The sequence below is a fragment of the Monodon monoceros genome, unplaced genomic scaffold (genome assembly GCF_005190385.1).
Source record: "Monodon monoceros isolate NGI ecotype Baffin Bay Population unplaced genomic scaffold, NGI_Narwhal_1 Super_Scaffold_11, whole genome shotgun sequence".
Classification (NCBI taxonomy): domain Eukaryota; kingdom Metazoa; phylum Chordata; class Mammalia; order Artiodactyla; family Monodontidae; genus Monodon; species Monodon monoceros.
Genome location: NW_021703767.1, coordinates 132728062 through 132754064, shown reverse-complemented (window position 1 = coordinate 132754064; position 26003 = coordinate 132728062). Strand labels below are relative to the sequence as shown.

Below are 26003 nucleotides of genomic sequence, written 5' to 3'. Positions count from 1 at the left end.
TCCTCCTGTTTGAGAAGATAAAGATGCCCTCTTCATGACTCAGATAATTTTTCTACTTCCATTCTAGATCTTCCCTTCTTTTTCTGCGTCTGTACGATCTTCTTTCATTACTATTCCTTTTTTTTTAATAAGCTCTTTTTTTTTTTTGGCTGCATTGGGTCTTTGTTGCTGCGTGCAGGCTTTCTCTAGCTTCGGTGAGTGGTGGCTACTCTTTGTTGTGGTGCATGGGCTTCTCATTGAGGTGGCTTCTCTTGTTGCAGAGCACAGGCTCTAGGCATGTGGGCTCAGTAGTTGTGGCACGTGGGCTCAGTAGTTGTGGCACATGGGCTCAGTAGTTATGCCTCATGGGCTCTAGAGTGCAGGCTTAGTAGTTGTGGCACACGCCTTAGTTGCTCTGTGGCATCTTCCCGGACCAGGAATTGAACCCCTGTCCCCTACATTGGCAGGTGGATTCTTAACCACTGTGCCACCAGGGAAGTCCCTTCATCACTATTCTTTTTCAGTTATTCCCTGTCTTTTTTTTCTCTTTTTTTACAATATTGTCTTCCAAACCATGAACATAGGATATATTTTCATTTATTATGTCTTTTTTTTTTTTAAGATTATTTATTTATTTGGCTGCGTTGGATCTTCATTGCTGCACAGGCTTTCTCTAGTTGTGACGAGTGGGGGCTACTCTGCATTGCGGTGTGTGGGCTTCTCACTGCAGTGGCTTCTCTTGTTGCGGAGCACGGGCTCTAGGCATGTGGGCTCAGTAGTTGTGGTGCATGGGCTTTGTTGCTCTGCAGCATGTGGGATCTTCCCGGACCAGGGCTTGAATCTGTGTCCCCTGGGTTGGCAGGCAGATTCTTAACCACTGCGCCACCAGGGAAGTCCCCTATTATGTCATTTTTAATTTCTCTTATCTCTGTTTTGTGATTTTCAGTTTACAAGTCTTTTACCTCCTTAGTTTATTTCTGAGTATTTTATTGTTTATGAAGTTTCCTTTTCAGATGGTTAATTCTTCATGTACAGAAATGCCACTGACTTTTGTTCAGTTTGTATCCTGCACTTTTACTGAATTCATTAGTTAGTTCTAACAGTTTTTTTGTGGAGTCTTAAGGGTTTTCTGCATAAGATCATGCAACATAAGATCTGCAGACAGGAATAGTTTTACTTCTTCCTTTCTGATTTGGATGCTATTTATTTCTCTTTTTTGCCTAACTGATCTGGCTAGGAATTCCAGTACTGTGTTAAATAGAAGTAGTAAGAGTGAGCGTTCTTGCCATATTGCTGATCTTAGAGGGAAAGCATTGAATCTTTTCACCATTGAGTTTGTGGGCTTTTCATTTATGGCCTGTATTATGTTAAGGTAATTTCCTTCTATTCCTAGTTGGTTGCAAGTTTTTATCATGAAATGGTGTTGAATTTTGTCAAATGTTTTTTCAACATGATTGTGGTTTTTTAAAAATCCTTCATTGAGTTAATGTTGTGCATCACATTAATTGAATTTGAATTTTGTGTGATGAACCATGATTGCATGCCGGAGTTAAGTCCCACTTGGTTATGGTGCATGATTCTATTAATGTGCTGTTGAATTTGGTTTGCTAATATTTTGTTGAGGACTTTTGCATCTGTGTTCATCAGGAATATTGACACGTAATTTTCTTTTCTTGTAGTGTCTTTATCTGGCTTTGGTATCAGAGTAATTCTGGCTCATAAAGTGAGTTTGGAAATTATTCTTTCTCTGATTTTTTTGGGAGGAGTTTGAGAAGGACTGGCATTAATTCTTTAAATGTTTGGTAGAATTCATGAGTAGAGCCCTCTGGTCCTGGGTTTTTTTGTTGGAGGTTTTGATTACTGATTCAGTTTCTTCACTAGTTATAGGTCTGCTCAGATTTCCTATTCATGATTCAGTCTTGGTTTGTAGTGTGTTTCTTTGGTTGGTAGTGTGTTTCTTAGTATTCATCCATTTATTCTAAGTTGCCCAATTTGTTGGCATATAATTGTTTATAGTAGTCTTACATTCATTTTTTCTCCTGTGGCATCAGTTGTAATATTTCCTCTTCCATTTCTGATTTTACTTATTGGAGTTCTCTTTTTTTCTTAGTCTTGCTGAAGATATGTCAGTTTTATCTTTTCAAAAAACAGAGTCTTAGTTTTGTTGATTTTATTTCTATTGTTTCTAAAATAGAGATTTTATTTCTGCTCTAATCCTACATTACTTCCTTCCTTTTGCTACCTTTGACTTTTCTCTGTTCTTTTTCTAGTTCTTTAGATGCAAATTTAGGTTGTTTTGAGATCTTTCCTTTTTAATGTAGGTTCATTGCTAGAAACTTCCTTCTTTGTGCTTTTGCTACATCTCATGAGTTCTGGTATGTTTTGTTTTTGTTTTTGTCTCAAGATATTTTCTGATTTCCCTTTTGATACCTTCTTTGACCCACTGGTTGTTCAGGAATGTGTTTAACTTCCACATTTTCGCGACTTCCCTGGTGGTGCAGTGGTTAAGAATTCACCTGCCAGTGCAGGGGGCAGGGGTTCAATCACTGGTCCGGGAAGATCCCACATGCCGCAGAGCAGCTAAGCCCGTGCACTGCAACTACTGAGCCTTTGCTCTAGAGCTGGTGTGCCACAACTACTGAAGCCCGCGCCCCTAGAGCCTGTGCTCCGCAACGAGAGAAGCCACTACAATGAGAAGCCCACACACTGCAATGAAGAGTAGGCCCCATTTGCCACAACTAGAGAAAGCCCACACTCAGCAATGAAGACCCAATGCAGCCATAAATAAACAAACAAACAAATGCAAACAAATAAAGTAAAAAAAAATTTTTCCCCCCACATTTTCCAGCATTCCCTTCTGCTGTGGATTATTAGTTTCTTCTTAAATATGTTAAAATTCACTTTGTGGACTAAGATGTCATCTGTCCTGGAGAATGTTCTGTGTTTGTTTGAGAAGAAAGTATATTATGCTGCTGTTGGGTGGAATGTTCTGTATATGTCTGTTAGGTCAGCAGTCCCCAGCCTTTTTGGCACCAGGGACTGGTTTCGTGGAAGACAGTTTTTCCATGGACCCGGGGCGGGTGGGATGGTTCAGGTGGTAATGCGAGCCATGGGGAGCAGCAGATGAGCTTCATTTGCTCGCCCACCACTCACCTCCTGCTGTGCTGCCTGGTTCCTAACAGGCCATAGACCAATACCGGGCCGCGGACCGATACCGGGCTGCAGCCCAGGGGTTGGGGACCCCGGGTTAGGTTTATAACAGTCTATTTTAAGCCAATAACTTTAATCTCGTACAAAAACTGTACACTTCTTTGCACCTACACTTTGTTATTGATGTCACAATTTATATCTTTTTATATTGTGAATCATTAACATTTTATAGTTAGTTGTTTTTAATAATTTTGTCTTCTGTACTAGAATTAAAACTTATTTACCTATTGCCATTACAGTATGACAGTATTCTGTATTTGTTTATATATTTACCTTTACCAGCACATTTTATACTTTTATCTGTGTTCATGTTGCTTTTTAGCATCCATTCATTCCAACTTGAAGAAAAGCCTGTAGCATTTCTTGTGAAGCAGGTCTAGTGCTGATGAATTCCTTCAGCTTTTGTTTATCTGGGAAAGGCCTTATCTCTCCTTCATTTTTGAAGGACAGTTTTGCCACCTGTATTATTCTTGGTTGGCAGTTTTTTTCTTTCACCACTTTGAATATACCATCCCACTCCCTTCAGGCCTGCAAAGTTTCTGCTGAGCTGTCCCATGCTCTTATGGGGATTCCCTTGTATATGACAAGTCACTTTTCTCTTGCTGCTCTGTTGACAGTTTGATTTTAATGTGTCTTGGTGTGGATTTCTTTGAGCTCATTTTTGGGGGACCCTGTTGGGCTTCCTGGACCTGGATGTCTTATTTCCTTCCCTAGATTGGGAAGTTTTTGGCTATTTCTTTGAGTAAGTTTTCTGGCCCTTTTCTCTGTCTTTTCCTGGGACTCCCATAGTGTGTATATTGGTCTGTTTGATGGTGTCCCATCAGTTCCGTAAGCTTTCTTCATACTTTTCATTCATTTTTCTTTTTGTTCCACTGGATAATTTCAAATAATCTGTTTTTGAGTTCACTGAGTCTTTCTTCTGTGTGACCTACTCTGATGTTGAATCCCTCTTTTGAATTTTTCAGTTCACTTATTGTATTCTTCACTTTCAAGATTTCCGTTGGGTTCTTTTTAAATTTTTCTATTTGTTGAAATTTTTACTTTGTCCACATATTGTTCTCTTGATCTCAGTGAGCATTTTTATTACCATTATTTTGGATTCCTTGTCAGGTAATTCATGTACCTCCCGTTCATTTGGGTTACTTACTGGAGCTTTATCTTGTTCTTTTGTTTGGATCATGTTTCCCAGTTTCTTCATTTTCTTTGACTCCTTGTGTTGGTATCTCTACTTATAGAAAAAACAGACACCTCACCCAGTCTTCATGGACTGGTTTCATACAGGGGAAGATCCCAACCACTCAGCCTGGCCAGAGATTCTGGGGCTGTCTCAAACCTTTATACTAGTCCAAAACTGCCATCTTTATTCTTAGCAACCCCCAGGCAACTACAGTGTGCAGGATCTTGTCAGCACTCTGAGACAGTTGAGACAGAAGCCAGTCCCTCTGATGGCACCTGGAAAAGTTGGAACATTGGGCACACAGTCCAGTTATTTCCCTCTCCAGGGAGAAGCTGGGATCTGTGGGTTTTCCCTCACTTATTCTGTGCTGAGCCGGCATGGAGGGTGGTAGGAGATAATGGTGAGTCCTTGCATGCTAATCTAAACTACTGTCTTTGTTCTCAGTGGCCCCCAAGCAGCTGGAGTATGTCAGGTCCCATCAGTGCTCTAAGAGACAGAAGCCATGTCCTTGGTCAGCCCCCAGAAAAGTTGGAACATCAGCCACATGGTCCAGCTCTTACCCTCCTCAGGGGAAAACTGGGACCCGGGTTTTTTGCATCTGCTTACACTGCACTGAGCTGGGGGGAGGGGCTCTGGTGAATGCTTCCAAACTGCCTTTGTTCTTAGCTGCCACCAGGTATCTAGAGTATGTCAGAACCCATCAGCACTCTGAGACAGGCAAGACAAGACGCCAGTTCCTCCCGCAGCAACCCCAAGATTGGATGTTAAACGTACAGTTTAGTCCTTTACTCCCCTCCCCAAGGAGAAGTTTGTTGCTGTGGGTTTATTGCCGATTGTATGGCACTGCACCAGGGGTAGGAATTATAGCGAAAGGGTGTCTCAGATTTTACTACAGGCTTCAGTGTGGTTAGTTTTGCACAGTCCTGGGGTGTGGAAGCCCCTCAGCTGGTTTCTGGATTTCACAAAGGGAACAAGTCCATGTATTTTTGGTGAATTAGCCTGTCCTTGGCTTCTTGTTCACCAGCTTGCTGACATCACTTTCCCTATGTCTTTCCTTTTTGAAAATCAAGTTCTTTTAACCTTCACCATGTTTATCTTGATCTTTACCTTTTTCCTTTAACCCTTTTTGGGTTAAATATTGCCTAATTTATTTATTTTTTCTCTCAAACTTTTTGAAAAAAACGTAATCAATGGTTGCTACCACCACTTTTGGTACTTCCCTTTCATGAGTCAGCCTACTGTTATCAGAAAAGGGACACAAACTCGTAAAATGTTAGAACTGAAAACAACTATAAAAAATATTTGATCAGTTCCCTTTCCTTTGATATTAAAATAAAGGTACCTAAAGAAAGAAAGTAATAATGCTGACAGCCAATTTTTGTTAACTTAAAACTTATGAACTCTGTGTGGAACCCTAATGTATGTGAAGAGGCCTCTGCATAATGAAGAAAATGGCACCTATAAAGTTCATGTACTTTGTTCACAAGAAAATATGTTACTGCCTTCAAGCCAGGGTTAATACTGTGATAAAATTAGGGTGGTGTTTATATATTTTGAGAGAAGAGACAAAGAAAAAAGGAAGAACTAGTGAGCCATTCAAGTTAAGACAGAAATATTTAGAAAACATCAACTAAGGCCATTATCTCCTAATGTGGTTATTTTACTGTAAAACAGTCTAACAACGTATATTCATATTAGTGACTCTGAACCACCATAAAAATCTAAACTTTGTTCTTTTCCTTTAGACAGTAATGTAGATAGCATATTTAAGTCGGTCCTTACAAATTTAAGCCAGTGTTGTACAACATGATAGTCACTAGCTGAATGTGGCTGGCTACTGTAACTGAGGAACTTAATTCTTAATTTTGTCTAATTGTCTTAGTTATTGGAAAATTCTTAAGTATGTTTGGAACAACTTGAGCACATGTATTGTAAATTTTATGAAACCTGAATAGAAATCAGTTATTTCCAATGAAAATTTAATGTTTGCATTGAGATATGCTGTAACTATAAAATACACAACAAATTTTGAAGACTTAATTTTAAAAGTAAAATATCTGATAACTACGTTGATTCCAAGCTGATACAATATTTTGGATATATTTGATAACACAAAGTATTATTATAATTAATTTTACCGGTTTCACCATTTTAAAATGTGTTTACTAGAAAATTTAAGTTACCTATGTGGCTCACTTTATATTTCTTTTTCTATTAGATGGCACTTATTTACACTTTGGGTAGCTAAACTTATTCTTGCATTATAACTAGTTTTAGTGTTAAATAGTTTTAGCGTTTCACCATTTTTCTCACAAATATGATCAAGAATAAGTTTTGATGTTAAATGTTCTAGCTAGTAGACCATTGGTTTCTTTGAGAAAGCACCCTTCCAGTAAATTAAAGGTGGAAAAATGATCAACAATGAAGTTTATAGATAGCTTTTTAAAGGACATCATTTTTTTATGGAGTGGACAATTAGATGGTATCTTTACATACCAGTTAAAATTAATAAATTCATATGTTGCACTCTTACCAGTGACTGATTAGTGGCAGGTATAGTCTATATCTCTTATTTAAGTCTTCTATATACACTGCCTTTTATTGTCTTTTGTATTCTTACCTTGTACTTGTTAGTTTTTTTGTGTGTATGATGTAGTACCTCATTTAAGCCACAGAAGGCCTTTTTTCCCCCAACTTTATTTAGGTATAATCGACAAGTAAAGATTGCGTATATTTAAGGTGTACAGCATGACAATTTGATATACATATACCTATGAAATGGTTACTACAATCAAACTAAACACGTTAATTAGCAAATCCATCACTTCACATAGTCATCATTTTTTCCGTTTGTGATAGGAACACAAGATCTACTCTCGGCAAATTCAAAATATACATACAGTGTTGTTAACTATAGTCACCATACTATATGTTAGATCCCCAGAATTTATTCATCTTAAAACTGAAAGTTTGTACCCTTTGACTAATATCTCCCCTTTTCCCCCACCCTCAAGCCCCTGGCAACCTCCATTCTACCCTCTGCTTCTATGAGTTCAACTTTTAAAGATTTCACATATAAATGGAATCATAAAATATTTTTCTAGGTCTGGTTTATTTCACTTACAGTAATATCCTTCAGATTCATCCATGTTGTTGGAAATGGCACAGTTTCCTTCATTTTTGTAACTGAATAATATTCCATTGTATATATGTGTGTGTGTGTGTATATACACACACACATATACATATATATATACATACATATATACACACACACCACATTTTCTTTATCCATTCATCTGTCAATAGACACTTAGGTTGTTTCCATATCTTGGCTTTGTGAATAATGATGCAATGAACACAGGAGTACAGACATCTCTTTGAGATACTGGCTTAATTTCCTTTGGATACATACCTAGAAGTGAGATTGTGGGATCTTGTGGTAGTTTTATATTTAATTTTTTGAGGAACCTCCATACTGGTTGTCATAGTAGCTGTACCAATCTCCATTCCCACCAACAGTGTACAAGGGTTTCCTTTTCTCCATGTACTCCCCAACACTTGTTGTCCCATCTTTTTGATGCTAGCTGTCCTAAAAGGTATGAAGTGAAATCTCATTTTGATTTTGCTTTGCATTACCCTAAAGATTAGTGATGTTGAGTACCTTTTGTTGTTGTCATGTACCTATTGGTCATTCATATGTCTTCTTTAGAAAAATACCTACTTAGGTTTTTGCCCGTTTTAAAAATCAGGTTATTTGGTTTTTGGGTTTTTTTGTGGGTGTTTTTGTTTGTTTGTGTTTGTTTTTGCTGTTGAGTTGTATGAGTCCTTATATATCTTGGATATTAACCCCTTATCAGATATATGGATTGCAAATATTTTCTCCCATTCCGCAGGTTGTCTTTTCACTTTGCTGATGGTTTGCTTTGCTGTACAGAAGCTTCTTAGTTTGATGTAGTCCCACTTGTTTTTCTTTGCTTTTGTTGCCTGTGTTTTTGGTGTCATATCCCAAAACTCACTAGGTTGCATAAGGTCTTTGAAGGTGAAGGTGGTATATGACATTTTGTGATCTCTTGGTGTGGTGTGCATAGTGGAGTGGAAATAGTAATATTAAGTATTTGTTGAATCAGTTGCTGTTGTAATTTTGGTGCACGCTTTAAGAATAAGGTATTCTTGCCAAAAGGTTTTTAGATTATTTCAATGTACTGGAGAAGGATTGAACCAAACTTTCCATTCTTTAGGAACTTTTTTATACTCACCTAGAATTAGGCAGCTTTGGGATTGTTAACACTTCATTTTCAAATCATGAGGGTATATGCTAAGATACAGACTTTGGATTAAGATTTGAAACCAACTTTGAGCTTGAAGGGACCTTAGATAAGATACAACAAATCATATTCCCCATTTTATAAATTTGGAAACTGAAGGAGGCCCAAATTGCTTGAACTCTAGTAAGCACTAGTTTCCTAACTCAGAAACCTGGTAGTTGTTGTGATTACCACCTTCTCCCTCACTCCTACATCCAGTTTGTTAGCATGTCCTATAAATCCTATTTCTAAAATAGATCTGTCTCTCCATTTACATGCCCAGCATCCTAGCTCAGATTACTCATTCTTTTGCTTTACTGCAGTGGTCCCCTAACTAGTCCTTTGGCTTTCATTCTTCTACTTCATTCCATTCTCTACACCAAAGCCACATAATCTTTTTAAAGCAAATCATGATGACTACCTTGTTTTAAAAGTTTTAATGACTTTTCCATCACTTAGTCAAAAATACAAACTTTATAACTTGGTTGACCAAACTCTGTGTCATCTGAGTTTGCTGTTCCTCTAGCTGCATCTGCCATTGTCCTTCATGATTGCTTGCTCCAGCCACGTGGACCTTCCTTTAGTTCTTTACCCTCCAAAATTTTTTTTCCTTCTACAGTTTCTCACAGTTTGCAGTTATGAAATATTTATTTGTGTGTAAGCTTCATTAGAACAAGGATTGACTGTTCGTTCATAATTTTGTTTCCTCGACCTAGCAGAAAGCCTGGCACATAGTAGATGATGAATAAATACAGATGAATGGATGAGTCATTGACTGACTGGGTGTTACTGAGCCTCCGTTTCCCATGTATAAATTGTAGAGTAGTACCCACCAGTAGTGATTGAGGATTCAGCGAGAATATGTGTGATAAATATTTGTTTCCTTTTCCCTCTGTTGATTTTCCTTTGCTTACCCGGGGTAATGGTGGATTGTTCTTCAAGCTGTTTTCTGGTCAGTTATTGTTTCTATTAAATTTGTTGTGGCTAGCATTTATAATTCATTTCATTTATTGAAAATGTAGGTGGCTATATTGTACTAGAGTATGAATAGTAGGAGAACAGGGCTGGAAGGGTATATGCCCACTGATTGATGATTAAAGGAAGAGCAACATTCTCACTTAGAGTTAGGTTCAGCTCCATGTGCAAAGAGACTGAAAATCACAGTAACTTAAATGAGGCAGAACTTATTTCTCTCTAACATAAAAGTCAGGAAGTAGGCAGTTCAGGACTTTTATGGCAGTTCTGTTCCACAAAGTCCTCAGGGACCCAGATCCCCTCTAGCCTAGACTCTGGTCCTTATTTGGTTTAAGATGGTGGCCAGTCATCCATGTTCCAGGATGCAGAATGGATATGCCATTTGTCCTTCTAGGAAGTTTTCTGGAAGCCACATAACACCTCTACTTAAAAAGCTGGTTAGAACTTTGTCCTGTGGCTTCTCGCTGCAAGGGAGGCTGGGAAGTATCATCTTTGTCCTGTGGGACTCTGTACTTACCTAAAAACTTGAATGTTCTAGTTGAATGGAAAATGGCAAGAATGGATGCAGAATATAGGTCTTTGCAAAGAACACATCACATTAATAATATGTTAATGTGTTAACACTAGTATATAGTAATATTATAATAATGAAAGGGTTAACAATTTATCGTTATGCTGGTAGGGTGAAACCAATTGAGATCTTAAGGTAACATTGATGGTCATTTTGGAAGTATGATCGGTAAACATTAAAAAAATCTAGTTGATAAATACATTACACATAGAGAATTAAATCTGATCTCTTACAAGGATTTTGAATTCATCATTTTAAAAACATACAGTGACATTTTTGCAGTGGCTGTACTAATCACAAGGAAATCTGACCAGTGGCCTAGAGAGCAGCTGTTTCTTGATCAGCCCCTTTCCTTGCACCCCCATTTGCTTTTAAATCTGTTCATAAGACTTTTTCTAAAGTATATGGACTGCTGAGGCATGTAACTCAAGAGGATTGTTCAGGATCCTTGAACTATGAGAAATGTTTCCGAAACATGATTTGAATTCACTTATCCCATAAGCTTTTTATTTTTTAATACTCAGAGACTAGTTTGGCACAAAGTAACCACTTAGCATACCCTAAATAAGATATTTTATCCTATAGTAATCAATCTGGAGTTCAAAGATTTGTAAGAGATAAGACGAGCTTTGGGTTGACTCTATGCAGAAAGGAAAAATCATGTGTGTCAAAAAAAGAAATTCTGTTGTAACAAAATTGGGAACCTAAAAATAATCTTTCAGGATGTTTTTTATCAGTAAAATGAAGGTTTTAAACCAGCTTTTCCATTAAGAGACTCTGTGTGAAGAGTAGGAGTAAGCTTTTGATAGGGTACATTTTAGCATAAAGAATGGAAGGATTATCAAGTTGTCAGGGTTGAAATTGTTAGCCTATTAAAAAATTAATCTAATTTGGCCTAAAAAGTAAATGCCTCAAGAAAAAACCACATCCCCTTGCCATTGTTCAGCTGAAAAAAGAAGCAACAACAAAAACTTAAGTTGTGTGAATTTAAATTTGCACAATTATTGTCAATAATTTTTCATCACAAGTACTTTTCTCCACTTTCTCCATTCCTAATTTCTTAAATACTTATTTACCTGTGTCCTTTTCCTTTAAGATGTGAGTTCCTTGAAACTAGGGGGCCTGTCTTATTCAGGAGGAGATACAAAACAGTGTTATGTGGTGCTGTTAACATATATAATGTCAGTATTTTTTGTAATTTAATATATTATGGGCCAGTCCTTTTTACCCTTTCTTTTTCCCTAGACTGTAAAATACAATGAATGTGGAGGAATGTAGAACCCTGTAGTCTTACTTCTTGCCTAAGTTTACTGCACCCTCCCCCAGTAACACTTAATAAACACACTGGAGTGTAAGGACTAGCTTCTGAAGTCTCTCTAGAGGCCTGAAAATGGTGGGGACTTAGTAACGGAATGGGCTCTCCAGACACCAGTCTGAATCACCTCACCAGTAGGGGGAGGTTGTCAGTAGCCCTTTTTTTTTACTCTGTGTCTTCACAAAAGATATCTTTCAACTCTCCTAAATATCTGTAATAATAATCTAATCTTTATTTTAAACTTCACTATTAATAACACTATAAAGTAGATTCTGTTCAGTTCTTTAATAGATGTTGAAATGATTCACGGGAAGGTTAAATAACTTGCTCAAGGTCACACAGTTAGATTTGTTAGGGAAGCCCGATTAGATTAGTTTGGCTACAAAGCCTATCTTCTCAAACACTGTGCTGTTACAGTATGTCTCCTAGGTAAAAATCTCTGGAGATTATTATTCTTGGAAGTCGAAGAAATTTAGACTCAGGGAATTGAAGTAGTTTACCCAAGGACACAGCTAATATATAATGGAATCAGAATTTGAACTCCAGGTAGGCTGACTCCTGAGCCCGTAGTGTTAGCTGACATTCAGGATCATTGTTTTATATGCTGTCAACTTACGTTGAATACATTTAAGTTGCTGTCCCACTAGAGGGCACGGAACTCATTCTGTTGCACTTTAAAGCCTCCCATGTTTACAGGTTAAGGCATATGAATCCTCCCCCCATTGTCTTTTGTAATTTTGCTACTCTATTCCAGAGTTCTTGTGACATAATATAATTTATTTCAATGAAATTATTTACAGATGGAAAAAATTGGAAGGAAAAAATATGTGTATAACACAGCCCCTGCCTTCAAAGAGCTTGCTTTCTGGTTGGGAAAAACCTAAGTATGGAAGTTGACCTAAACAGGAAAATAGGATGTACCTGCTTAAGTCTAAGTAGGTGAACTTATACACTGGATACTTTAGAACAAGTTAAAATTGTCCATATAAAAAGAGGTTTTGTTTGGGGGTGGGTGGGGCAGAACCCTGACAGAGACAGTAGAATATAGGATATTGTTACTATAGTGGTTTCGTTTTCAGATACTTCAGACATCAAGGTGATAGTTTTTATTTAGCCCTGTGGTGACAGTTAACATCATCTTTGTATGTCAGAATATTTGCATGTCTTTAACTTGGCTTAAAACCATTTATATATTTTAAAATAACCGAATTTTTAGCATAGTATCTTGGTACAGTTATGTTAGGCTTACAGGTTTTTTCATAAACTGATACTTAATGGCTTTTGTTGTTAAATTCTGGCACTCTTATTTGTCTATATCATGCTGGTTTTTTTTTTTGGTAAGTCAACTGGCTTAAACGTGTGAGGTAACACTAGCCCTGAAGTACCTATTTAAAAATAACTTGTTTGGGAATATTATCGCAGTAAATAGTATGTTCCTTTGTTACGTAAACTTTTTGCAATCATTATACATTGTTTGTCTTTTAAAATCACTTTTACAGTCTGTTTTGCAATTATAGGTTGCAAAGCTCTCAGGAGAGTGTGTGCGTACAATCAGTGGAAGCAGAGTAGATTAGAAAGAGCATGTGTTTGTAATTAGGTACAACTTTATTAATTTGCCTAACTTTGGATATAATATTTAATTTCTAAGCCTGTTTTTTCTTCTATACTATGGCAGTGTAGCAAGGTCACTGTGAGTATTAAATGATAATGTATAGCACCTAGCACATCACAAATGTTCAAGAATATTATGTTTATTAATAAGAATGCTGGTTGATAGAAGAAAGAACAAAGGTTGAGGAGGTCATGGTATTTTCTTTGTAGTTTTCCTGTGGGGAAATATCCCCATTCTTGAGTAAGCAGAGAAGCAGGGAGGAAACAGAGAAAGCCAACAATAAATTTTTTTTTTTTTTTTTTGCGGTACGTGGGCCTCTCACTGTTGTGGCCTCTCCTGCTGCAGAGCACAGGCTCCGGACGCGCAGGCTCAGCGGCCATTGGCTCATGGGCCCAGCCGCTCCGCGGCATGTGGGATCTTCCTGGACCGGGGCACGAACCCGTGTCCCCTGCATCGGTAGGCGGACTCTCAACCACTGTGCCACCAGGGAAGCCCAAATTGGTTGTTTTGACACTTATTTGTAGCTTGGGATAATTAATTTTTTAGGAAGGGAGAAGATTCTTTGCTTTGGTTACCCTGTGCCTTTTCACTACCAAGGACTTGAAACAATAGTTTTACATAGCTATTTAACAGATTTAAGGCTTTATTCCACATCCAGATGGGAAGATAGAATTATTTCTTTTGTGAAATTCAAGTGATCAATAGAATTTTACAATTATAATTTCTAAAATATGAAATTTTTATTTTTTCCCTTTCAAAATATGACTTGGTTGTTTAAATTCGACAACTTAGAAATTGTTAGTAAATCTTAAATTTCTTTTGTTTAAACTTTGTGCATTCTTGAAAATAACATCTAGTAGATTGAAGATGGTCTTGGTAAAATAAGAAAAAGAAAACGTTAGGTTCATGGTATTTATATTCTCATAAAATGCTTCTTTATCTCTAGTTCTCTTTTATGGATTCACTGCAGACATTATCACTGCAGCTGTCACTATAGGGTTAAACATTTGCTATTTTGTAACATATGAAAGCAGTTAAGCTGTTTGGAATTGTTTACTTGCTAAAACCAGTGTTAGTCAGCAGAGGCAGTACACCAGATTTCCTTGTGGCTTTTCGTGGAAAATGTTAAAAGCGCACTCATTTTTCAGTTACAGAGTTTTTTAGTTTGATCTGGATTAGTCACAGAACTGGCATGAACCTTCTCATTGTGAAGGCTGTCCAAATGCACTATTTTTTTTCTCCTGCTAGAGGAAGTTGCATCCTGAGCAGTAGCTCAGCTCTCTGGTAAGTGTAACATGTGAGCATTACTAGGCATTTCATTCTGCGGTTCTGCAGTCTTTGCTCTTCAGACTGTTGCTCAGTTGAAATGCTACTGTGGCGCCGATCCTGAGGTTCTCTATTTTTTAAGGACCTACTCATTTGGAGGTGTCAGTGGCATTTTGCAAGATCATCTGAGGAACAGGAAAGCATCTGAAATCGACTGAAAAGGGTAACTGTAGCGGTTTTCACAGTGGAAGGAAACTATACTGGCACAGAGGCAGATGATTGAATAAAGTAGTTGGCTCAAAGAAGATGCACAGTCTGCTGTTTCTTCCTCTGAATGAAGAGTCTTTAATGGAAGCTGTATTCATGTGGAGATCAAAGAAAACACTGGAATGATAAACTACTGGGGTTTTTTTCCCCTTCTCTTTTTTAAAAATGAAAAGCCTGAAGCAGTAATTTGAGCTCAGATGCCTTCTAATTCCTTCGCAGCCTGCCTGTTCCATTCGGATTCTCTGCTAACACCATTTCTGCCTGGTGCCTGTGTCCTTTTGCTGGAGCAGCTACACACCACTGCCTGATGGAGGAAGAATGAACGCTCTGCCTTGCCTATGCTGTCGATGGGAATAAAGCTAACTGTGTTTCTTATATGGAATATCTGGATTATTCAAGCCATATTCTAGTACCACGAGTCCTGTTGTCTCTTGTGGTCTGACTCATCGCATGTAAATGTACTGCAGCTTTGCTATTAATGCAGAGTGTTGTTTGTTTTTTTTTTCTTTCTCAAACACAGAAAGAATTGTCAACCTCTGAGCAACATTTTGAGACTTTGTATTGAGCTCTCGATGTATTTTTTTTCTGGATAGTATCAGCATTAAACCAGTGAAGCTGAAGAAATGAAGACAAATTAGAAGTGGAAACAGAACAATGAGATTTTATTTTTTGTTTTCAATTATAAGCAAGCCAGCTACTGGTAACTATATGACCTTGCAGGCAAGAGCGGGTACAGCTGCGATCTCTGTCACAGCAGTTGTTTCTCATCTCATTCTGCAGCGTGTGTTGATGTCACCCAGACAGTGATCTTTTTATGCAAGTAAATTTCTGTGAAACAGAGGGATGTGATGACTGTTTTGGTAGGGGAAAAATATTTTTAAATGAGCTTGTCCTGGACTCAGTTTTAGTTATTGACATGTTGATGTCAAATTTCTTTTGAGTTTTATAGTAACCCAACAGAAAATAACAGAATTGTTTTCTTAGTAAGTTACAAGTATGTAGTTATAATTTTAAACTTCACTTTTACCGATAGTATTTATTAACTTTAAAAAACCAGCTGCGCTGTTCAGAGAATGATTCTAAGTGTTGTACAGAAGAGGAGGAAAAACTACTTGTGCTCTTCCAACTGTGACTTTTATCACATAGCTTAGAATTCAGTTTTTTAAAAGAGCGAATGAGTCGAGTGTGTATTGTTGTTTTGGAGGAGGTAGAAGATGAGTCTCCTGCATTCATTTCTAAGTTGCCACAGGAAAATAAGTCCCTACATTCTCCACCTTCGGGAAGTGTATTGGTAAGATATGAGAGTTTATGTTTACTGTATACTACTGAACTAGTAGGGTAAATTTTATTTTTTAAGAATAAATGTAATTTGCACTAGTTTCATTAAAAACCCAAATTAAAGCAGTATAGGTGTGTGAATATGATGCAATATTACTTGTATATGAATGCACACATTTCTGATTTTCACTTATTCAGATGTTTAGATAACATTTCAGACTTTATTTCTTAATCTCTTAAAAAGACTTTTAAAAATAATTTGAGGATAGTAATTATAGCAACCACATTTCTGTTTTCACTTAGCGGTTTTAAAAACCGATGTAACAGGAATGAGGGACTGTATGTTTTAGGAAAGGTTGACTACTGCCAGCAACACCGAGGCACAGCCTTTTCTGTAATGAATTGTATGTATTTACATGCAAGGCTGTTACATGAAAAAGAGTCAGACTTCATCTTTAATCTTATTTTTAATGCTGTTGTCAATTGACTTCTTGTTTGACTAGTATAATATGATACCGTATCAGGGAGGCTGTGTCGTTGATTAAGAACTTGTTATATTTAGATGTTCATGTGTCTGCCACTTCATGTTATTCAGGTTTACAGTAATTTTTGGTCTTTGAATAGTAGTGATTTTCATCAACTGCCAGATTTTCTTTCTTTGGGTTTTTATCTTTATACATGTAATACTAACCCACGCAAGTTGTTTTGGTGCCCCAAACAGAACTTTTCAAGGAGGCCTTCGTGGGCCTCCACATGGGCTAGGAACTACTTGTTTGACAAGTTATATCCCACAAATAGATGTTGAGATGTCACACTTGTATTTGGAAGAGACTTCCTTTTTACCGTATATATATTCAAAAAGCCTCCACTCATATAAAATAAAATCTGATTATGCTTATGCTACCTAATTTTGGTCATACGGTATTGATTTTTTTTTTTTAATTAGGCCTTTTTTTTCCAAGGAGGAATCCTGTACTTTCATATGATTTGACTTCATGAAACTTGGTTCATGTCAAAAGCCAAGTGATTATCATGATAGGGAAGAAAATTTTTAGATTTAAAAGTTATATGGAAATAGCTTTAGAATCATCCATGTGGTGTGATTAATGTTTTTATTACTCTCTTGTATTTTAGCCATCACTGGTGCAAGCTATATTTAATGGAGATCCTGATGAAGTTCGAGCACTAATATTTAAGAAAGAAGATGTTAACTTTCAGGTAAAACAGTTTCACTGATACCAGCCTTGAAACCTACTTTTCTAGAGTTATGATTTTTGTTAAAAGGCATAACACAATTCTGTAACAGCTGTTTTAAACGAGGGTAGAAGGGTCTTGAAGCAAACAGGAAGGGACTGGACATATATTCAGGGTAATGACTAAAACACAGGAGAACTAGGAGCCAATGCGGGTTTTTTGTTCCCCCAACTTCGTACTTTGAAAATTTTCACAGAATAGTTGAAAAAAGACTTTGAATACCCATATAACCTCCACTTATATCCAGCATTGATAGCTGCTTTTACCACATTTGCTTTCTCTCCCATATTTACACAGATTATAAGTATACTACACATATATTTTTTTCTTTCTTTTGCTGAATCCCATATGAAAGTAAGTTATAGACATCATGACACATCACTGTTAAATACTTGTGTGCATTTCAGATGAGGGTTCTTTTTTTGTGAACTTGAAAGAAGAGACATGTCTATAAAATTTATAATATATCTAACTTGATTGTGAGATCAAATTTGCTTTCTGTGAATAGCATTATACACAAAGACTCATCTGTTTGGGGTCTCGCAGTAAATAAAGACATACTGTTTGAAAATTCCTCAGACTTTTAAAGATACAGTGGATTTAACATTCAGGACTGACATGACGGACAGTTTTAGAAAGAGTGGGCATATGGATAATTTCCTTCCATATATGTTTCTCCAGTGGCCAGACGTTTTTTAATTTACTAAATTGAGGCTGAAAATATATAATTAACTATAATAAGATCAAATTTATTAATGTATATGTTTTTACTGGAAGTGACTGTTTTTCAGTATCTTTTTCATACATAATTCAGTTCTCTGAATGATGGAGAGTAGGGAGAGGTCATGATTCCTAAGGTCCCTATAGCAACAGCAAAACAGATTACCTGGAATTGATTGGCCAGTTCTAAGAAAGCTGTGCTCTGCCAGCTCATCTCCAACTCTCATCTTTTCCCTCATTCTTTTGGACAGTACTATTGTGACCACTTGATGTTAAGTAGATATAAGAGGTATTTATCTTATTTTTAAAGGTTGAATTAACTGAATAGATTTGAACCTTTAACTAAAATGGTTCATCATTACACTTTTTTTTCCTTAAACATTCCTAAGTGAATTGGATTTAAGTTTACATTTATTGGAAACATACAGCTAGTTCAGGATTTATTTTAAACGGAGCGCTGGTCACTTTACGTAACTGGGGTGTTCTAGAGAGTCTACTTTCCGTAAGACAGAAAATAACTATAGGGGTATAGACTAAGGAAAAGGAGAAAAAGGCTTTCTGTTCTGTTTAACTCTAGTATTTTTTGTTTGTTTTAAATAGAACTAACAAATCTCATCTTGGTGAGAAAGTTTTGGACTATAATCCTACTTACCATGGTTAATTTCTCCATCATTACAAAGTCTCATTATAGCCAACTGCTTTTCTGCCATAGTAATCAAATTATCTTAAGTTTTTAAAATTTTATGCTCAAGAAGTCATGTTTGAGCATCAGTTTATTCTGCTGTGATGTCCTTGGGAGGTATTGTGTTATCTGTAACTAGTGTGTGACCCCCTAACTTTTATGACTTTTAGCTTCTGCTTTTCTCCTTATAGATTCCTTTCCTTGCTTACTTTTAAAACATCGTTTCTTAACATCTCCTAGCTTGTTCTCTTGCTCTGAAACTTAGAACCAAGCTTAGAACTAAAAGTCTGGTTAGTGCTTCAAATCAGTATGAGAGTGACTTTGTCTTCAGTGATTCATGGGTTTTTGACAAATTTTTTTTACAGTTGCTTTTCTCGTGTGACTCTTCACAGTTGAGAGTATAGTCATAATTATCAGATGTGTTAAGTCTTTGGCCATTGTTCTAATTTAGGATGGTAGTTTTTGTTTGTTTTTTTTCTACTTTTGTCCTCTATGATAAGGAATCGCATAGAGTTTTAAGAGGCAGGTATGTATGTTTGTGTATGTGCAGGTGTGTGTAATAAAACTTACACTGTTTTGTAATATAAAACGCACTCACTCTTGATAGGTAATAAAATATTTTTAAGCTTTATGTCAGTGCGACAGTGGTGTTTTTCTAAAATAGATTTATTTAAATGAGTATTTGAGAATAACAGTTGACTTTTTGAAATTTACATTTTTTGCAGTTATTTTTGTAAAATTTTAGAGTGGGTAAAAGAGCTCACATTTGGTTCTATACTGTTAAGTAAACATTGTTAATTATTTTAGGTTAGCTTCTTGAGTCATATCCTGAAGTTCTGAATACTGTGGACCACTAAATAGCATCTTTCTTAGTAACACATCTAATTGATTTTTAAAAAACTAATATAAAAATTACACATTCATATTATTTGGTCTGAGAAGGAAGTCTTTTATTGTAGAAGCTAGCTGAGATGATTTCACCAGAAAATACTGGAGTTTTATATTTGGAGGCTTTGGGCCACAAGTAGTTGACTGAGTAAATATAGGTTTATTGCTTATATAGTAATTTAATCCAGAACAGGGTAATTGGTGGGGGGTTGGTTAAGACAGTAATGTCATATCTCTGAGTGAGCTTCTCTGTGAGACTCTTGGCTTTCTCCTCCTGGTAAAGAAATGATTGCTGTATCCTGCACTCAAGACAAACAGCCAGAGAAAGTGGAAAGGAAATTCTCCCTGTACATTTCCTTTTTTTCTTTTTTAATCAAGCAAAAAGATCTTTTCCAGAATCCCCACAAAACTCCCACTGAGTTTCCTCGGTTACAAGCCCACTGTAAACCAGTCCACCAGCAGAGGTAGAAGGGGATTAACTTTTTGCTTAGATCAGTCATTGTTCATCACCTGGTTCATCCCCTAGGGTGAGAGGCTTATCATCAGTGATTATATTGCACTCCGTATCTGGAGAAAATCAGCACTTTCATGAAGGAATAAAAGGGAAATAGTTGTTTGGATAGGTAACCTAGTAGAAGAAGATTTTTTATTGCCTAAAAATAGTTGAAATAGCAAACTTTTAGAAGAATAAGTCACTTGGATATGGAAGAAGCACTGTAAAACAAACAGGTGAAACGGTCAAAAAAATTTAAAGGCAGATTGGTATACATAATGTAAAGAACAGTTGGAGCATAAGTTGTAAGACCTAAGTGCTTCTATCTTCTTACCTTTATGCTACATGAACAAATCCATTTCACTTATTAGGACTCACTTTTCTTTTGTAAAATGTGTGGGATTACATTAATGGCCTTCATGTTTTTTTCACACCCCAAATTTGGGATGCTCTAAAAATTCCAAGTGACCTTGAATGACCTCCTGCTTTTGCCCAGAAGGTTTCATTTGTATTTTCAGGTTTATGTGGCCAAAATAATAATAATAATAATAATAAAAAATGCCTTTCCCTAGGATTTACCAGAACTTAATGCCATGCCATGTTGTGGAGCCCAAATAATTAAATTTGAAATATTAATAACATATTTCAGAGGAAAGGTATGACTTTATAAGAAAATTTTCTACAAGCAGAAATTGTTTTTCTTAATCCACAGTGATAGAAATTGGTGTTAATTATAGACTTTATTTCAGAGACAGTGATGTACCTAAACATTTTTATGGTACCTGCTTTAACTCACACAGCAATCTTGTAAAATTGGTAGGTTAACATTCCCATCCCACCATAGGTGACAGAACTAAAACTTAGAAAGTATATAGCAGAACAGACATTTGAACCTATGTAGATTTGACAGAAGCCGGGAAACAAAAAAGTAAATTGGAGAGAAATATTTTTTCTTTTGCCAAATAGTGCCATAAAGCAATAATTGTTAAAAAATGGATTTTTCCCCCTAAAAGTTATGTCCACATTCTGTGTGGACTCCTACCTTTTAAACTGTAATACAAATGTGATCCTGATTTTCATAGTCAAGTGCTATTAAAATTTTAGCATTGCAAATGGGTGAATAAACAAGCCTCCCTTAGTGCCATGTTCTTTGGCTGGTTAAAAATGTCATTCGAAGTAGTGTCAGACTGGGGGTAATTATAATCTAGCCAACACCGTTTTTAGTGTTTAAAACAGGAAGTCTTAGATTATGACTTCTGTGACTGTGACCCTTTTTAAACTCAAAAGAATTGATTAAGAGCTAGTCAGTAGATCTTGCCTGTATCATATAAACTTGATAATTTTGAAAATGCTACCTTGTATATTTTACATATTGGTTTCTGAATTTAGATGTACTTTTTTATTCAGAATATTTGGGGATTGATTTTGCCAAAGTAGTCTTCAAAATTATTAACATCTAAGCTTTCAAAAATACTTTCTGGGATCATTGAAATGATGTTGCTTTTACTTTGTCAGATAAAGTGTTTGGCAAATACATACATGTATGTGTGTGTACATCACACAAGCAGATCATTTGTTTTCATTATTATTGTAATAAGATAGTTGGCAGTTTACACAAAGTAGTAAACCATAAGTTTACACAGGTTGCCTGAATTCCACCCACCCTCATTCTTCACAGTGTTCTCTAGTCTTTTCTAGAAATTAGCAAGAAGTGCTCTAATCTTTAATAAATCTTTCTTGTGACCACAAGTCGCTTCTGCTGGCTGTCAGTACACCAAGCTGTTGATGTTTCTGGAGAGGTTCTTAAAAACCTCCTCACTCAGTTACTTGAGGTTATATGAACTCTCTGTCCCAAAACTGTATGTGTGTACATGGTCTTCTGTAGTTACAGTAATTAGTATTGTGGCCTGCAAACCTCCAGCCCCATCTCAAGTGTACCCACCCAGTTCCCAGCTGGCTTCCACGGAGCATGGAGTGAAACCGGGGAGGTAGTGAAGAGAAGAACCAGGTCGGCTTCCACCCTGGAGAGGGTTGCCCTGTAGTTTCTCCATCCCTAGAAACTGCACCTCTCCTCTGTTCTTGCCAGTGCTTCTAGATTTCAGCCTCAGATTTTCAAATTTTCTTCACCATTGTTCTTGTTCCCTCCAAGATCCATAAATGAGCGTATGTTCCATGTCATTGTGACTAAATGGCTGTTATGCTGGTCCTGAAACAAAGGAGGTTTTGTCTAATGAAACCAGCTGTTTTTTCAGCTAGAAACTGGTGGTGATTTATCTTTGTATTCCATTCATTGTTTTTTATTTGGCATATATGTTTCTTCATTTTCCTTTTTTTCATCCCGTATATTTGGGGAATCAGTCCATACCAGTCTAGAGACAGCTTCCTTATTCTTTATAATCACATAGTTCTACACTTAGGTGTTTATAACAATTTATTTAACCAGTCCCCCTCTTGGAGGGCATTTGGATTATTATTAGTCTTTATTGCTAATTGGTAATAAATGAGATAAATTCACCAAGTAAACAGACATTCTGGTGGGCAAGCAAAACTTTTAATTAATTTATTTTTTAAGTAAAAGGTTTATTTAGAGGGATACATACTCCATAAACAGAGTGTAGGCTGACTGAGAAGGCGAGTGCATGGAAGCAAAACTTAGAACGTTGGGATTTATTATGAATTATTTAAATATATTATCAACTTCCCAAATAGACTAAATGTCCTCTAAGTTCTTTATTTGAAGCAATTTTAGTGGACATGTTTGTATAAATTGGTGGTGGGTAAATAATGATAGTTATATAGCATAGTAAAAATGTCATAGATTGTGTCCTAAATTTCAGCCTGAGCTGAAATTACTGATTGGCCTGTTAAGTCTCATCTAGCACCTCTGCCTATTTTTATTTAAGTTTTATTGAGGTATAATTGACATGCAATAAATTGCATATATTTAAAGTGTATAATTTCATAAGTTTTGACATGGGTGGGTATGTGCCTGTGAAACCATCACCACAATCAATATAGTTAACATTCCCATCATTCCCAAAGGATTCCATTTGCCCCTGACCTCTGATCTGCTTTGTGTCACTATAGATTAATTTGAATTTTCCAGAGCTTTATACGATATGTCCTCCTTTTATCTAGCTCTTTTCTCTCAGAATAATTATTTTGAGATTCATCCGTGTTGAGGCATGTGTTAACAGTTCATTACTTTCTGTTGCTGAATAGTATTCAGTTGTCTCAATATACACAATTTGTTTATCCACTCACCTGTTGATAGAGTTTGAGTTGTTTTTCTTTTTCATCTATTACAAATAAAGCTACTGTGAATGCATGTCTACAAGTCTTTGTATGAACATATGCTTTCCTATCTCTTGGGTAAATATATGTTGGTGGAACGGTCAAACCATATGGTAGGTGTATGTTTAACTTTTTAAGAAACTGCCAGCGTTTCCGAACTGGTTATACCATTATACATTCCCACCAACGGGATATGAGAACTACAGTTTTTTCCACATCTTGCCAATATTTGGTATGATTAGTCTTTTCTAACCTTAAACATTCTAATAGATGAGTATCTCACTGTGGCTTTAATTTGCATTTCTGAGATAACTGATGATGTTGAGCATCTTTTCATTGCTTCTTGGCAGTCTTTGTATCCTTGGTGAAATGTCTTTTCAAATGTTTTTGCTTGTTTTTTCCCTTATTGGATAGTTTTCTTACTTTTGAGTTTTATACGTTCTGGACACAAGTCCTCAATCTGTGGCTTTATTTTCACTCTCTTCTGAGTGTTTTTGGAGAGCAGAAGTTTAAAAATTTGATGATGTCCAATTTATCAATTTTATTCTTTTATGGATTTTTGTTTTGGTGATGTGTCTAAAAAAGTCTCTCGGTGTCACATAGATTTTCTCATATCTTCTAGAAGTTTATAGTTTTAAATTTTACATTTAGATCTACAGCCTATTTCAAGTTAATAATTGCATGTGGTACAAGGTGTATGTCAGAGTTCACTTTTTTACATATGGATATATCCAGTTGTTAAAATATTTGTTGCAAAGGGGGGTTCCCTGGTGGCCTAGTGGTTAGGATTCTGGGCTTTCACTGCCATGGCCTGGGTTCAGTCCCTTGTCGAGGAACTGAGAATCCCACAAGCCACAAGGCGTGGTCAGAAAACAATTTTTTTGTTGAAAAGACTATACTTTCTTTACTGAATTGCCTTTGCATTTTTATCAAAAGTCAATTGTCGATATATGTGTAGATCTATTTATGGACTCTGTTATGGTCCATTGATGTATTTGTGTAGCTCAACACCAATACCACACCATTATGATACTATAGTTTTATAATAAGTCTTGAAACCAACTTTTTTCTTTTTCAAAATTGTTTTGCCTTGTGCTTCCCTGGTGGCGCAGTGGTTGAGAGTCCGCCTGCCGATGCAGGGGACACGGGTTCGTGCCCTGGTCTGGGAGGATCCCGCATGCCGCGGAGTGGCTGGGCCCGTGGGCCATGGCCGCTGGGCCTGCGCGTCCGGAGCCTGTGCTCCACGGCGGGAGAGGCCACAGCAGTGAGAGGCCCGCGTACAGCAAAAAAAAAAAAAAAAAAAATTGTTTTGCCTATTCTAGGTCCTTTGCATTTCTGTGTGAATTTTTAGAATCAGTTTGTCAGTCTTTGGGGGAAAAAGGAAATTGGAATTGTGTTGATCTATAGATGAAATTGGCAAAAATCAACATTTTAGCAATATTGGTTCTCCTTATCTATGAACAAGTTATATTTCTCCATTTATTTCGGTCATTTTTAATATCCCTCAGCAAATTTTGTAATTCCACATTTACATCTTTTGCAGATTTATCCATATTTTATAAATTTTCTTCCTACTATAAATGTTATTTGATTTCAAAATAGGCTAATTATTCTCCACTCCTGAGATAATTTTTCCTGAGTACTTTATCCAAGGTTCTGGGAGTGATGAGTTTTTCTGGTTTGGCTGGTAGGAACAGGACACTGTTTCCTGTGTGCGAACCAGGCACTGTTCCGTCTAATGCGTGCATTCTCATTGATGATGATATCACCTCCAACTTGGCAAAAATTGTGTTTTTTGTTGGGATGCATGTGTGTGTGCGTATGTGTGAAAAATCTTACATAGTACCATGATTTGTGGCCCTCTAAAGGGCCGAAGTGTATAAATTAGGTATACAGTGGTATTAAAATTTCATGGGGGCAGTTAGGGAGAAAAAAATCTAAAAAGGCTCTTGGGTCAGGGTGATAAGGAAAAAAAAGGTTGAGAAACACTGCTTTAATTATTTTGGATGCTTCTTTTCATGAGTCTCCAGTGGTATTCTTACACACGTCATGTGCTGCTCAGTACTCAGTGGAGTACATGAAGGGATATTCTGCAGGTCTCTGAGATTCTCTCCTTGTACCATTCTCTCCTCTCTGTTACTCTGTCCTGAGAATTCTAATCCTGGTTTTCTCCCCAGACTGTCAGCTCTGTCTCTTCAACTCAGGGAAATATGCCTATTAAAAATATACATAGCTCTGGAAAAGCCATTGAGAAGCATTTTATTGATTGAAACAGCTGACTGACATTCCACTGAATGTTTTCACACTTACACCTTACATATTTTGTGAAACGGCAATTTTTTATTGTAGTCTAGCAGTATTTTTTAAAAAGAAATTCTGTACATTAGTTTTCAAAACACTGGTGTTACATTTGATAATTAAAATTGCCCAATCAGGGACTTCCCTGGCAGTCTAGTGGTTAAGAATCTGTGCTTCCACTGCAGGGGGCATGGGTTCGATCCATGGTCAGGGAACTAAGATCCAACATGCTGCAAGGTGTGGCCAAAAAAATTTAAAAAAAAGAAACCAAAAACAAAATTGCCCAATCATAGATGGCATCACCTCTGCTCCCTCTTACTCTTATAAGACCTGGTATTGATATGTAATTTTGGTGTTTTATTTTTTTATGAAAAGCAAGTAAGTCGTAGCCTAGGAGTATCTGATTACTGCTAAATT

The 26003-nt window shown here is 36.6% G+C and overlaps 1 protein-coding gene across 4 annotated transcripts in view; it reads left to right on the top strand.

Annotated features, from left to right (window-relative positions):
* Positions 1 to 26003, top strand: part of ANKRD28 (ankyrin repeat domain 28) — a 181746-nt gene that overhangs the window by 46856 nt on the left and 108887 nt on the right. For 2 of the 4 annotated variants that reach the window (XM_029214089.1, XM_029214090.1), the window contains exons 1-2: positions 15702 to 15970; positions 17092 to 17175. In XM_029214089.1, coding sequence (XP_029069922.1) covers positions 15854 to 15970; positions 17092 to 17175 — 201 coding nt within the window. In that variant the 5' untranslated portion in view covers positions 15702 to 15853. Of the gene's footprint in view, positions 1 to 14216; positions 15971 to 17091; positions 17176 to 26003 lie in introns of those variants that run through there. The other 2 variants (XM_029214087.1, XM_029214088.1) reach the window with 2 other exon arrangements.